General features: G+C 56.2%; 1 protein-coding gene across 4 annotated transcripts in view; it reads left to right on the top strand.

Annotated features, from left to right (window-relative positions):
• VIPR1 (vasoactive intestinal peptide receptor 1) overlaps window positions 1-6,400 on the top strand; it is a 33,177-nt gene extending 26,777 nt beyond the window's left edge. For 3 of the 4 annotated variants that reach the window (XM_034662157.1, XM_034662160.1, XM_034662159.1), the window contains 7 exons: window positions 69-222; window positions 755-815; window positions 1,017-1,083; window positions 1,452-1,543; window positions 3,928-4,057; window positions 4,298-4,339; window positions 5,015-5,206. In XM_034662157.1, the coding sequence (XP_034518048.1) occupies window positions 69-222; window positions 755-815; window positions 1,017-1,083; window positions 1,452-1,543; window positions 3,928-4,057; window positions 4,298-4,339; window positions 5,015-5,206 (738 nt within the window). Of the gene's footprint in view, window positions 1-68; window positions 223-754; window positions 816-1,016; window positions 1,084-1,451; window positions 1,544-3,927; window positions 4,058-4,297; window positions 4,340-5,014 lie in introns of all 4 variants that reach the window. The other variant, XM_034662158.1, reaches the window with a different exon arrangement.
• Window positions 6,401-14,940: the final 8,540 nt, after the last annotated feature.

Genomic DNA, 14,940 nt, shown 5'->3' with positions numbered 1-14,940 from the left:
ACAGACTGTGGGCAGGCAGGGGACCCCTGCGAGCCCCAGTGAGCCCCTGCTCTGTCCTCCCCCTGCAGGTGAGCTGTAAGGCAGCCATGGTCTTATTCCAGTACTGTGTCATGGCGAACTTCTTCTGGCTGCTGGTGGAGGGCCTCTACCTGCACACCCTGCTTGCCGTCTCCTTCTTCTCTGAGCGGAAGTACTTCTGGGGGTACATACTCATCGGCTGGGGTATGGTACCAGGGAGGGTTTCCAGGCTGGGGATAGAGGGGGCAAGGCCTGGGGAACTCACTAGAGGGTGGCTGCCAACCCCGCCTACATTCTTAGGTCTTCCTGGGCTGTGGGTCCTGCCTGCCAGGCTCTCAGCCAAGGGTTGACAAAAGTCCCCCAAATGTCTGAGCCCAGGGCCCATGCCCTCAGGCTGCAGCTGCACCTGGGACTGATCTATGGGACGGGTTCTGTGAGCATCCATTTCCCCTTCAGCCCTTGAAATACAGGGGCACTGCTAATCTGTAAAGTGCCTCCGTCAAAGTTAGAGGAAGATTCTCCCTTTGGGTGGACACAGCCCCTCAGGCATAGAGCTCCACCCCCTCAGTGGAGCCAGCATCCTTGCACAGTGAACAACCCATGTAACCGCAGGGGGGCAGCCCTGGCAACCCACCCTTTTCTCCCTCCCTCCTTCTCTCCCTTTCTCTCTGGTTCTTTCTCCTAAACCTCTCCCTTGTGCCCTCTCTTCTCTTTCTCTTGCTTTTGGCCCTGACAGGGGTGCCTAGCACATTCACCGTTGTGTGGGCCATCATCATGATCCATTTTGAAGATTATGGGTGAGCTGCCCCCCCATCCCCTCCCCCTGGCTGCCATCTCTGGGGGCAGATCCCCTGGGTGGGATGAGGGAGACCTGGGAGCAACAGACTCTGGGCCTGTAGTTTCTAAAGGGTTTGGGGGCAGAACTGGAACACCCGGGAGGGCCTCTGACTCTGGCTGCAGACAACTGCTCTCATTCTCCCCCACCATGTCCTGTGCAGATGCTGGGACACCATCAACTCCTCATTGTGGTGGATCATACAGGCCCCCATCCTCACCTCCATCTTGGTAAGACCTCCTCCCACCATGCAGAGATAGGGAAACTGAGGCCCAGCTTGGGTAGTCAGCTTACTTTAGGCCACACAGGAGATTCAAGTCAGGGTCAGAACCGGAACATAGGCTTCCCAGTGCCTGCAGGACTTTCCCCATCCTTTTCCCCATCAGTTCCTCCTCTAGGGTAAAGAAAATGGATTGGGAGGCCCAGTCCTTGGAGATGTGAACTAGAGTTCCCAGATGGCCTGCCCCAAGGGGGAAAGCTAGGGAAGAGATAAGATGGACAGGCAGCAGGCTCCTGGGGAAAAAACAGGCCATCAGCCCAAGGAGCTGCACATCCCGGCCTCCCCTCTCTGACCACTGACCTTGACCTCATCCACCAGGTGAACTTTATCCTATTTATTCGCATCATCCGAATCCTGGTTCAGAAACTTCGGTCCCCAGATGTTGGGAAGAGTGACAGCAGCCCATACTCGTGAGTATGCCCTGGGTCCCCCAGGGTCCCCGTCCCCGGTCTTCAAATCTGCCCACATTTCCTTGAAGTTCTCCAGGAGCTTTGGCAACTCCAGAGTCGCCAAATAGCCACCTTCCTCTTGCCCACCTCCACCCCCATGACCTGGTCACTTCCCTCACAAGTGATGTGACCCAGGTATGCATCTGCCACCCGTCCAGGGGGCCTGAGAAGACAACGGATACCCTGTGCGCTATTCACACCGTGCGCCCCGTCCCTGGCATGTGCCTGGCACAGAAAAGGGATACAGGAAATGCCCAGTAGATGCTGGCCCCGGGGAACCCCCAGGTGAACGATGAGGCAGCCACATTCAGGGTGCAGCAGTCCTCAGTAATAATAACATCTGCGGCTTCCATGCCTGGCGTGCGCTAAGGGGTTTCTGCACACGATCTTACATCAGCCACATAGTCCCTGATAAACTGTTCCCATTTTACAGGTGAGGAAATGGACACGTGCTCCTTCCTCTTCAGGGGTCTGGGAGCGCATCGCCGTGGCAGGAGAGGGCCCGGTGTCCATGGGACGGTAGTCTTGCTCCTTGCATAGAAAGGTGTGAGGCCTGTCCTCCACTTCTGGGAGGACTGGAGACACAATGGGTTCATGAGAACAGCAGGGCTCAAAGACAGAACGAAAGAAACACGGACAGGGTGGCTGTGGGGAGGTGAGTAGGGGTCTGCCTGCCTACAGGTGGTAATAGAAAATGGCTTATCAGTGCTGCAGAGACCGGGCAACACTGGGGCATCCCCTAAGGGCCTTCCAGTCCTGGGATTCTGGACTGTTCCTGGCCTGGATTCTCTTTGGGGAGTCTTGTGCTGTGGTTCTAAGATTCTTGGCTAGAATGTCACGAGCTGCTGGATTTAGGATTCTATTCTGGAATCCTGTGCTTCTCTCTGATGAGTCTAAGGCTCACGTTCCCAGTGTGACGGCATTCTCCCCCGCTGGGTGCGTAGGAAGCGCTTCCCTTCCAGTCTGAGAACGGAAGGCCCTGCAGGGGTCTGTCATCTGCCAGGGGGCAGCACATCAGGCCTGTGCCTCCCCATCCTCTGCTTTGCCTGTGGGGCCCTGTTTTCCCCAATGTACATCTGCTCCAAAGGGCTTAAATCGGAAGCAAAGAGAGCTGGTCATCACCAGGTCCCCATGGGTGAGACAAACTGAACAGCTGTCGGCAGGCAGAAGGGGTGGGGGGGAATGGGAGATGGAGCTCCCCGCTGAGGGGCTGTCAGCTCCCACTCTCCACCTCCCCATAAGCCTTCAATTTAAAGAAAGCCTCCATCTGTGAGCCTTGGGCATGTGGGATAGGTTTGTGGCCAAAGAGGGGTGGGCAGTGCTCAGGATCTTGGCAGGGCTGGGAACCGGGCCCAGGAAGGAGCAGGAAGGGCAAGGCCAGCTTCTGTGCCCCCAGTCGGCTGTGGGACCTCAAACCCAGGACTAGGGTTCCCTGGACTGACTGCCAAGGCAGAACAGATAAAGGCGGAGACCCCCTGCCCCTCAGACCTCTCCCAGCCAGGGAACCATGGGCTCACTGAGCTGCCTGGACTGGCTATGAGGTCAGGTGGCTGGGAGGCCTCAACCGGGATGAGCCCTGCTCCGTCGGAGAGGGAGGAGTCTTTAGAATGAGTATCAAACCTGCCCAGCACACAAGGCTGGTGAAGGAGGCACTGACCCTTGGGAGCATGCTGGGAGTGTGTCTATGGGTGTGGGGAGGCTGGGAGAGAGGGAAGCAATTCCAGCAAAGGTGGCAACTCCTAGAGGAGTGGATGGCAGAGAAGCCAGAGACAGAGAGCTGTACTAAACCAGGCACACGCTTGAGTGCCCAGCATCCTCCCAAGTGGCCTTGGGCATATGTGGTCAGCACCCCAGTTACAGAGACTTCCTTCCCAAATGTCTTCATCCCCAGTTAGAGAATTGGTTTCTCCTGGATCCGTTGCATTTTATAGCACCCAAAGCTCTTCTGAATTTACAGTGGGCCCATGTCTGTCATTTGATCCTCTTGAGCAGACATTTACCCTACTGTAAAGATTAGGGAAACTGAGACCAGGAGAGGGGGAACCAGGACCTCCCGTGGGCTGAGAACATCTCTCCCTTTGCTGCCACAGAGCTTGAAAGACTATGTCTCATCCTCAGGGTTCACTACTGGCCGCCATTGTAGACCCTCCTTCCAGAAGGGTGAGAGCAGAGTTTCCTTCTCCCCCACGCTGCCCTCCAGGCTAGGAGAGCTGCGGGCCCCGAGGGCATAGGCGCCGCAGATCTGGAGCAGAAACAGGGGTGCACATGGTATTCCCAGGAGTCCGCAGCCCATCCCCACACATCCCGGTCGTCGTCCCCACTGTCTGCCCCTCTCCTGTCCCCAGGAGGCTGGCCAAGTCCACCCTTCTGCTGATTCCCCTGTTTGGAGCACACTACTTCATGTTCGCCTTCTTTCCCCACAACTTTAAAGCTGAAGTGAAAATGGTCTTCGAGCTCGTCGTGGGATCTTTCCAGGTATGAACCGTCGACCGAAGGCTGCGTTCTTCTCTGGGCTTTAAGGGAATTCAACCTCGGGCCTTGGCCCCTTGCCAGTAGCTTCCATTTTTTTCACTGTAATAAGTACTGATTAAGCACCTACTGGGTGCTTAGCTCTTTGGTTAACCAGGGGAACTCAGGGGCCAGGGCCAGGGGTGGTACAGGGCTGCGGGCTCCGGAGTCTGTCTGCCTCACCTCTCCTGCTCCCTTCTTCCCCAGGGTTTTGTGGTGGCCATCCTCTACTGCTTCCTCAATGGCGAGGTAAGCCCCTCCCAGACCTTGGGGACCAGGAGATAGCACTCTGGTTGGCCCAGGGTCTGGAAACACTGATGGGATATGTGCAGAGCAAGGATGGCTTAAATCTTGCTACTCCGAGTGTGGTTCTCAGACCAGAAAATAGGTGGGGGCGCACACCTAGGACCTTGTTAAAAATGCTGATTTCTGCCCCCACCTTGCCCCCCAGACCTCCTGACTTCTCATATGCATTTTAAGACACACACACACACACACACACACACACACACACACACCCCTGGGATTCATGTGCACATCAGTTAAGCAGCTGTGTGCAGCGAGTCGGGGTGGGCAGCCAGTGGTGGCAGTTGCTGTGCAGCCCTGGTTACAAAGCACAGAAATCCAACCACTCAGATGAGCCCAAGCGAGCTGAGGGGCAGGGATTAGGAGAACGGGGATACAGCCACCCCCAGGCAGCACCCCTCTCCCTCCCTGGACTGCACTCTCTGATCCTGTCTGACTCCTACCTCCTCCCACTCCAAGGCCTTGATGTGACTCCGATTCCTATGTGGTCCCAACTGGGCACTGGCCAAGGTAGCATCCGGGTCTCTCCGTGTAGACTCCACCCTAAATCCGGAGCTGCCTAATCAGCAGTCGGGGAGGCTTCCTAGGGGCGGGCTTAACCACCCTCCCTTTCCCCAGGTGCAGGCGGAGCTGCGGCGGAAGTGGCGGCGCTGGCACCTGAAGGGCATCTTGGGCTCGAAGCTCAAATACCATCACCCCTCGGGAGGCAGCAACGGGGCCACGTGCAGCACGCAGGTGTCCATGCTGACCCGCGTCAGCCCCGGCGCGCGCCGTTCCTCCAGCTTCCAGGCCGAAGTCTCCCTGGTCTGACCGCCGGGCGGCCACCCCCGGGGACGGCACCGTGGACGGAGGCGGGCCCCGGCCCTGGGCTTGGAGACTGTCCCGACCCCCAGGCCACTGTCCAGACGCCCCTAGAGATCTCTGCCCTGGCGTTTTCCCGAGGAGAGGAGGGCGCACAGATGCGGGAGCCATTTCTCCGCGAGCAGGTGCGCTGAGTGCTCGGACCCGGGAAGGTGCGGGCTGGAGCTCCGTCGGCAGAGGGGGACGCAAAGTCCCCTCCGCAAAGTCCCCTCCACCGATCGAGGGCCAGAAATCCACACGCTCACCTGACTCCGCGCCCGTCGCTCTCAGGAGCCACCCAGGAAGGCCACCGCCGGTCCCCTCACGGTGCCGGTGGGAACGTGGAGTGCGCCGAGGACGCAGAGATCTTGCTCCTAAAGGCCACCCGCCGCCACCACCTCCACAGGGCCTGAAGCTCCGCCGTGGCTGTCAAGTTCCTTTGGGTGAAGCATTGCCCTTTCAGGCATCTCTTCCAAGATGCAGTCCCCTCCCCCAGCGCCGTCCTCGGGGCTGCCGGCTCCTCCCTGTGGAGGAGTTCCTCTGCCTCAGGCAGGTGCGGGTCTGATAGGGAGTTTCGTTTGGGGTGCACAGGTGTGTCCAGAGTCCCCGCTGAAGTGGAGCGGTCCCAGGATGGCTGGGACAGTTGAGACTGCTCTACGAGCTGTGGAAGCTTCCCTTGTCTGTCCACCTGTGTGCCGACTATTAGAACCAGGCTCAGAGACGGGCACTCCTGAGGCCCTTACTCCTCACATACTCAGTAAGGTGGGAGCTTCGGTCCCTATTTCTCAGATCAGGACACAGTCTCACAGAGCACGGTACCTCGCCTGTCACCCAGCTAGGGTTTGATCCCAGCTCTGACTGACTGGCAAGTGAAAGCACAGGCTCTTAACTGCTGCATTTTATATATTGTAACAAGCTGAATCCTCTTGGTTATTTGTATCACCACTAATATTATTACCACCCTGCCGGCAACGCTATTCCCACCCGACCCAGCCTGGAGTGGGGCCGAGGAGTCCTCTGCCCCCTATGTCATCCAGACCAGAGACTGCTGGTTGTGGCAGCCTATGTCTACCCTGCACCCTGCAGCCACATGGCTTCCTGCCCACGCCCCAGCCAGAAGACCCCCTCAGTTCTGCAAACAGGCTTGTACAACAATAAATGGTGGGTTGCATTGCCTTGGTTTCTCTGGTGAATGATGTTCCCATCTGGCTTCCAACGTACAGCCATTTCCCCCCATTCAGAGAAGGGGATGTTGAAAAGGAGGGGAGGTCACCATAGCCAGCTGCCACCATTTGGATGGGAATCCTACACTTCCAGGTGACGGGCAGGCAGTTCTAAAGGCCTTCAACTCTTGTTTCATTGAGTGGTATCCTCTGCCTTCTGAGAGTGATGAAGGTCCTCACTCTCCGATGAGGACTCTGGGATGGGAGGACCTGGTGTAAGGTCCTCATTGTGTCCCCTGACTGTCTAAATCCAGCCAAGAGGAGACAATTCTATTCTTGGATCACTGCAAAACAGCTGACAGAGCTGCCTGTGGTCCCCAAAATGGTTAAGTGGGAGCATTTTCCAGGCCACAGTGATTCCTGCAGAGAGGGAGGGGTGCATGGGGCATGAGCTGACCATGTTGACGTTGCCCAGAGTTCAGCTAAGAGGCAATAGATAGAGGACAGAACAAATGTCACCAAGATGAGTGACAGAGCCAGTATGATTAATGGAAAAGGTTAGATGCAGAGGCAGTAGGGCGAAGTCGATGTCAGTTAGCAAGAGGTCTCCAACACCATTGCCTGACCTGACCCCTTGGCTTCCACTTCCTGCAAACTTGCAAGGAGGTTGTCTTGGTACAGGAACAGGACAGGGACACCACGCTGGTAATAAATAAATAAATAAATAAATAAATAAATAAATAAATAAATAATAAATTTTTAAAAGGCAGCTGGAATAGACTGGCAAAGGCTCAGATCTGCTTGCAAGCCTCCTTCAAAGCCTTGTCCTACTCAGTACCATCCCAGGACCCACTACCAATGACAGCCCTGCCCCAGGACCCTGCAGAGGCCCAACTCAGGGGCAGTTAGGCCAGGTTCAGAGTGATGGACCCAGAGCAGGGACAGCTCCAGTCACATACCCTTGGATCAGTGGCCCAGGAAGTCTGGCAGTAGCAAACTCCATCTAGATTCACATGCCCTGTTCATGGTCAGCCATAGGACAGAGGAGGGAATGTTCCTAGCTTTGGTTTCAGGCACTCTCCGGCCTGCTGGAGAGAGCGTTCTCAGTACTCACCATCTCTCCCCTGCGCAGACCAACAGTCGTAGCCACTCATGGGGTGCTGATGGTGGAGAGCTTGGGGGGGGGCTGTTTGGGACTCCTGGAACTTGCTCCATTCTTCCCTGAGAGTCTCGCATCCCTACTACTCCAAGGCATGGGTGATGAGAGATAGAGACAGGCAGGATGGCCATGCTCTTCTCACCCAGCTGGGCCATGTCACTCACTCCGATTTCCCTCCTCCCCTTCTCAACTCAATGCCTCTCTGAACTGGTTCCAGGGATGTAGTCTACCAGTAAAGTCCAGAAGACCCAGCCCTAATCGTTTAGTCCCAATTCTGATTCAGATGTTCTCATAGGTCTTGAGCAGTTCCCCGTCTCTCTCTGGGCCTCAGTTATTCCACCTGATGGAAGGTTAGACTTAGCTCCTGGCTAAGGCATGAGCAGATAACGAGGAAGGGGCTGCCCAGAGCCCTCTGCCACCAGCTCTGTCCTCTGGGCTCGGGGAGGACGGCAACTGGAGGAAGATCCCCAAGCAGACTGGGAACAAGGGATGCACAGAGGACAGAGGCTGTGAGAGAACAAGGAACAGTTCTCTGGAACTGAGGGATGAGCTCAGGCTGGTAGAAGAGGGGGAAGGGAGGGAAGGAGGGGGAAAAAATGGAAAAAGCTAACAGATCCTAGAAGCAGGGCATTTGCAGAGGAAGGGGCAGCACCTTACCCTCCAAATCAGGGACCCCACAGGCTGCCTGGGCTATGGGAAGGGCAGGAGGGGACACCAAACCAACCTGGACCCAGCCTGTTCACCACAGCGTTTGAAATCGGCCATTAGTGAGTCGTGGCTTCAGGGTAAGGAGAGAACCCCGGGGAGACCAGATGTATCAGCCAGAAGGGAGGCAAGTGAAGCAAATATGGTGAGATCCAAGACATAGGCAGTAAAAGGGAGGACTATCGGTGGGGTCCTGCCCTGAGAAGTGGCAGTAGGTGAAAAGCCCAGTGTTTGGGCTTCTCTCTGTTCCTGAGAGAAGCTGAAACCATGTCTCGAGCCAGCAAAGACCATGGGCAGACATCCCAAGCTACCTATGGAGTGTGGGTGACCCCAAACAGAATTTCTCCTGGGCTCCCCCTTCCCTCCAGCTTCCAGGTCTCTCTCCAGCCTCCTGGGACACTTGTCAGGCCAGTCCAGCTCAGCTCTGTCGCCACCTGGTGGGTACCTCAAGGACTTCACCAAGGTTGGCCTTTGGGCCCCCAATACCAGGGTTCAGGCCCCTCCCCAGGAGGCCAGGTGACGCAGAGGGCAGGCATCTCTCCTCAGCTCTGTTTCAGAGTGAAATACAAGCGGGAAAGGGTAGTGAAGCCACAGGGGCAGCCCGGGATTAGGGAGACCCAGGGCCTGGCCCTCAGACCCAGGCCCCTGACTTTTGTGGCACACTGTGATCCCTGTCCCAGTCCCAATTGCAGAGCTTGACTGAGCCCTGACCCCAGTTTCCTGAGGGCAAAGCCCAGTTAACTCAGGTGGATACCTCCTGGAAAGAGGAGCAAGGAACCCTGCACCATCCCGGTGCAGAGGGCCACCATCAGTTCTATGGCAGAGGCCACCATGTGGACAGTACCTGCCACGCTAGGGCACGGGCTGAACATGGAGGGTGGGCTAGTGTGCTAGATGAATGGATAGAGAGCAGCTTCCCAGGGAAGGGACATCGGGCTCTCTCTGTAAGTAGGGGTCTCTAGGTTCCCAGGGGGCATGGTGGACACCAGAGACACCGAAATCCTAGTGAGCATGTGCCTGGGTGGACCCTTAGCAGCAGGAACCCAGGGAAGGCTTCTTAAGTGAGGCCGAGGGGATAAGGGTGGACTTGGGGCAGGCCGCTCTGGCTGCTGAGAAGCGCCCCAGGGGTAAGCTGAGGAACAGGTGCCCATCCACCATCCAGGTGAGGCAGAAGGAAGAGGGGTTTGGGACATGCTTCATGTAACGTCTGTGGGATGTCTGGGGAGAGCCCTAAGGCTACTGAGATCAGGATTGGATGCGACAAGGCACAGCAGGGGTGCAGAGACCAGGCCAGCTCCCACGGGGGAGGGGGCACAGGGAGTCTCTATCTGCAGGCACCCCCATCTGGCAGCGCTGGGCCCAGTGGGGTGAGGAGTCAGCGTCAGCCCCTCCATTCCCACCGCTCGCCCAGGGCCTGTTTCCTGAGCAATGACCCTGCCTCCCCCCAGCTCCCCCCATGTGGGAACAGGAACTGCTCTTATCTCTCCCGAGGGAGGGGGCCGGAGCCACAGCTGGCAGTCATTAAACACCCCGATCGGCCAGGGATGGTGGAGATATTAATAGCCAGGAGTCAATGGCCCAGGAGACACAGCCTCCCAGCGAGAGGGACAGTAACCTCGGCAGGCCATGGGGATGAGGAGGACGGGTCAGGAGGCCGTCCTGGCAATGCCCTAGCCTCCACGCAGGACAGCTGGGGTAACCAGAGTCCAGAGAAGGGAAGAGACTTGCTTGGACTCACCAGCAAGTCATTGGCAGAGCCCGTCCTTGAACCCAAGTCTCAAAATCAAGGAGCCCTGCTTCGTCATATGGATCGTCATAAGTGAGATTCATCCAGAGTGCCTTGTGTGGAAACACAAGCAGAGCAGACCTAGCAGGAGACACCAATTCTTTAGTCTCTTTATAAAAATCTTGGTATCTTGTTCATTGTGTATTTTTTGCATGAGCTTTTTTATAAAAACTATTGCATTAGAATTTTATTTATCCTGAGTACTGAGTATTTTTGCTCCCTCCTTAAATGTTGCATCTAAGGCAAATGCCGCACTTGCTTCAGCCTGGTCCCAGCCCAGCTCCCAGAGGTCCCAGCATCCCTGGGTCCCAGCGTGTCAGTGTGGAAAAAAGCTGGTGTTCTGAACCAGCCTCTACATGACTCAGAGGGCACGGGTCCCGCCTGGGCAATGCCTCCTACAAGTGGGCAGCTCCGGGCTTAATGCAGCAGCTCAACCTGGTAGTTTGTCTCTCTCCTCTGTCATCCTCAGTATTTTGACTTTCATCCATAGACGTATCCCCTCATGATTACAAGATGGCAGTCAGTGCCCCAAGCACCATGCTCTCACAGATCCCCATCCAGTGGCAGAGAGAATGTCTCCTGTGTGACTCCTTTTATCAGAAAGATAAGCTATCCCAAAACCCATCTTCTGCACACTTTCCTCAGGGTCCCAGGCCAGGACCAGCTCACATACTCAAGCCCTGGCCACAACTTCCAAAAGGAAAGTTGATCTAATAAGGAAGGGCACGGGGTGGCTGCTGATCTCAGTCTTTTTCGAAATGTCTCTTTGGGTAAATAAGTGGCCTTTCAGCTTCCCTCCTTCCTGAGTCTGGTGGCACAACACATGGTAGAGGTGAGGAAGCCCAATCAGTCAAGGTTACGTGCAGGGAAAACAGAAAACACTCTAGGTATTTTGTGCAGAAAGATATTTACTGTAGGGAACCACATGTGGAAAGGTTTGGAGGAATGGAAGTAAGGGCACGCTTCTGCCCTGTGGTAGGTCACACCACCCCAGCTGCCACCTTGCAGGAAAGTGTTACCAATCTCCCAGTTGCACATTCACAAAGCTGATGACAAGAAAGAGGAAGGAACACCATGTCCGGCTGCTGCAAAAACTCATGTCTGTCAGATCCCACACGGCGGCCACCACGCTGCAAGGAGAATGGCCTCCGCCTCCTTTCTGCCTTCCCACTCTCTCCTGCGGTGCTTCCCTCTGGCAGGGCCTAGGCTGCACCCAGATCCCCAGCAGCAAGGGGGGGCGGGGTGTTGGGAAAGGTAGCTTGCAGCCTTCCAGCCCCTGCAACACATGGGAATATGGAAAGGGCAGAGAGGGATGCCGAGTGTCCATAGATGGTTTCTAGCATGGAGGCTTAGGTGGCCTTGTAGCCTGAGTCCCCAGAAAGAGAGCCTGGGACAAAAATCTGTGACCAGGAAATAGGAACGGAGGACGGAGAAGTGGGAAACAGGGAAATGGGAAAAGCCCAGGTGAAGGTGGCTTATGGTGCCGGTCACTGCTCTGATCGTCTATGAGGAGCAGGCAGAGCCCCTCAGAAGCGGCCTCCTGAGGGTCGGGACAGCATTAACTACCAGCTCCCACCATCTAGGGCTCAAGGTCTGCCCGTGTCAGAGCCCTGATAGTTCCATGTGTGAGTTGTCAAGTGGGTTCCCACCACGGCTTCAGAGGAACTCTGGGAAGAAAGTGAGAGCTGAGGCAGGGGACAGGTTATTCCTGTAGGAGCTGGAAAAAGTAGATCAATAGGATATGAGGCAGCAAGTTCCGTACGGGTGGCCTCCTGCCGGCAGAGAAAAGGAGGCTTGCACAAAGGTCCTGGGGCTACCCTCTGCACTAGGGTCTCACCGTGGCCGAGGTGCTCGAAGCCTGCTGTCTTGGCTGGGGCCTCAGGGCCTGCCCTGGCAGATCCAGCCCTACCTTGGCTCATGCTGGCCCCTCAGCCAAGCTGCTATCCAGCCCGGGGTGCCAGCCCCCCTCACCTCACCACTGGCTGTGGCAATGCCACCATGCCAGGCACACCAGCTCTGACTCGGCCATCTTCCTCATGCCCCGAGGAGCACGCGGGAGTTTCTGGATCCCCTCCAGGCCCCTGGGAGCTGAGAGGCTGGGTAGTGCTCACTCCGACTTTCTGGCCATCAAATCCACAGCTCTACGGTTTTTACCCAGTAGTGCCACGTAAGGGGCACAGGCTGCGTGGGAGGCAGATTCCAAGTGCAGAGTGGGGCACACACCCCTCTATTTTCACAGTTTAGGGTCCCTCCCCCGATTTCATCCCAGAGGATAGAACAGGACATGTCTGAGAGATTCCTCCCCTTCTCCGTCTTGCCACTCGCCAGCTGAAGGTGGGTTTTTCTTCCTTGCCACCCCCCATCCTCCCTTCCTGCTCCCTGAGATGGCATTTATCGCCCCCCCCCCGCCCATCCCCTGGCCCATAATGATGGAGTGGCTCCAGGGGAATACACTCAGGTGTGCGGAGATGAGAATTATATTGGTTTAATATTCGCTAGGTATGGGTGCCATAACATTCATTCAGCAAATAGTTACCGAGCACGTACGGTGTGCGCCTCATGTGCCCTCATGGAGCTGAGCCCCTAACGGAGGAGTCAGATCATAAATGAGAAAAATTACACGAGGATGAACAGTACAGCACAGGAAACGTAGTCAACAATATTGTAATGACATATGGTGACAGATGGTGACACCGCAGTGAGCACCAAGCCCCAAGTAATGTACAGAATTGTGGAATCACCATGTTGTACACCTGCAACTAACATTGTATGTCAATGATACTCCAACAATAAAAAAAATAAAAGTAAACTATTGATGCTTACAAAAAAGTAAATGAAGAAAATTATAGAAGGAAGAAGGCAAGACGAGGGGCTAGAGTGAGGGGGTTGCTCTGTTAGTTGGGGTGGTCAGAGGAGGTGTCCCAAAGGGGCAACAGTGGAGTAGAAGCAAGTCATTCCCCCTTCCCAATAATGCTGCAAAATCAGAGGATTTTATTTTATTTTATTTAAAGATTTTATTCATTTATGAGAGAGAGAGAGAGCACAAGTAGGGGCAGAGGGAAGGGAGAAGCAGGCTCTCCACTGAGCAGGGAGGACCCTGGGATCATGACCTGAGCCGAAGGCAGACGCTTAATGGACTGAGCCACCCAGGTGCCCCCAAATCAGAGGATTTTAAACCATGTACACCAGAGCCGGGGCCCAAGACCTTCAGGTCCAGGTCCAAACATGCAGCCCCCTGCCTCTGCAGCGGCGGCCTGAGCAGCAGGTGAGGAGAGCACATACTGAGGGATCGGGGGCTCACTGCTTCCTGAGGGACCAGGAGGGGTGCCCGCCTGGACACGGGGAGGCTTGTTTCTTGTCGCCCTCCATTGCAACAGCGACCAGTTAGCCCCTCAGACTCCTCCTGGGTGCGGGGACCAAGAGCGCCCACCCGTCCCCCTGCCCTTGCAGATCGCGGTTCAGTGTCCTCGTGGTGTCCAGTGACGGAGAACAGGCAGCTCTTGAAAAGACTAATATTTACTCTTTCGAACGGGAGCTGGCACAGGCTGTTTCCTGCGACTGGCGTCTGGCTCGCCCCACGGGTCGGACGCAACAGGAGGCACTGCGGGAGACAGGCACATGTCCCCGCGGACACCGGCGCCCAGGGCAAGGTCTCCGAGAGGGGGACAGCACGTTCCAGGGTCCCAGCCGACACGTCTCATGCCAGTTTGCACACCTTCGCAGTGGAGCGCTCACTATCTCCCTGAGCCTCGTTGGCCAGCCCTGTGAGAAAGTTCATCCTACTGTTAGCCCTGTGTTCCTTGCTTCTGGCCCCTGCTCTGACCTCTGGGGCCTCAGAAAATGTGCGGAGAACAAGCCCTCAGGGCAACGGTGGTCCTGGTTAGCTTCACCCTCCCAGAGCCAGTCGCCTCCGGCTTCACTGCCCCAGGCTCTCGCCGTGGGCCCTGTGACCAGACAGACTGTTTCTGGGGTGGGAGGGAGGAAGGCCTTGCCTTGGGGGCACCTCTGTCCCTCCTGCAGCTGTGCTCCTTTTTCCCTGAGAATCCCCTGTGAGAGTCCTTCAGCTGAGGGCCTCATGTGGGAAAGAGTCTCCGCCAGGAAACTACTGGTCAGACAGCGAGAATCTGGGAAGGAGGGAGTCCCCGGTGGCCAGAGCTGGCTCACCCATCTACTTTCCCCTCTTGAGTCCCCTCCTCCTTGCTTTCTGCCCTTCCCCTTCCCCCGTGGGTTCCAGAAGCCCTCCCTGACCACTATAGCCCCTGGCCTCAGCTTCAGTTCCCCCACCTCACCCACTGGAAAAGCCCGGAGGCTCAAACGCTCTGGCAGCATTTGGGGCTCGAGCCCCCGCAGAGGTGGGCCTTCTTGGCTTCAAGTCCAGTGCGGGCTGGGCACACCCAGGGCAAAATCGCCAGGGGCAGCGCAGGCCCCCACAGTTCACCCAGGGCCCTCAGACCTGACTGCCGACTCCAGCAAGTGCTCTTTTCTTTAATTTCCTAATATCCCCAGCTCACGTGCTCCTGGCCCCTTGCAGGCAACCATTCAAATGTATTTAACACGAATCTTTTAAAATATATTCTTACAAAATATTTTACCGCTTCGTGTGCATGTATTTCTAATCATCTACATGCTATTTTCCTGCTCGGTTCTACGTTGTAGAGATCCAGCCACGCTGCTGCGTTACATGGAAACCTGGTTACTTCTGGCTGCCGTGGGGCGCTCCACGGCGAGCCCGCACGCTTCATCTGTCCGTGGTAGACACACTGCTTTCTACCAGCACAAACAATGCTTCCGTAATATTTAACTTCGTACCTGTCCCCTCAAGGACCTGTCGAAGAATCTCCCAGGGACATAGAACCAGGATGCAGGATCCGCACCATGAGCTGTGCGCATG

Source organism: Ailuropoda melanoleuca, chromosome 6 (assembly GCF_002007445.2).
Source record: "Ailuropoda melanoleuca isolate Jingjing chromosome 6, ASM200744v2, whole genome shotgun sequence".
NCBI classification, from domain to species: Eukaryota; Metazoa; Chordata; class Mammalia; order Carnivora; family Ursidae; genus Ailuropoda; species Ailuropoda melanoleuca.
Note: the sequence above shows the minus strand (reverse complement) of the source record. Positions and strands in the feature narration are given on the sequence as shown.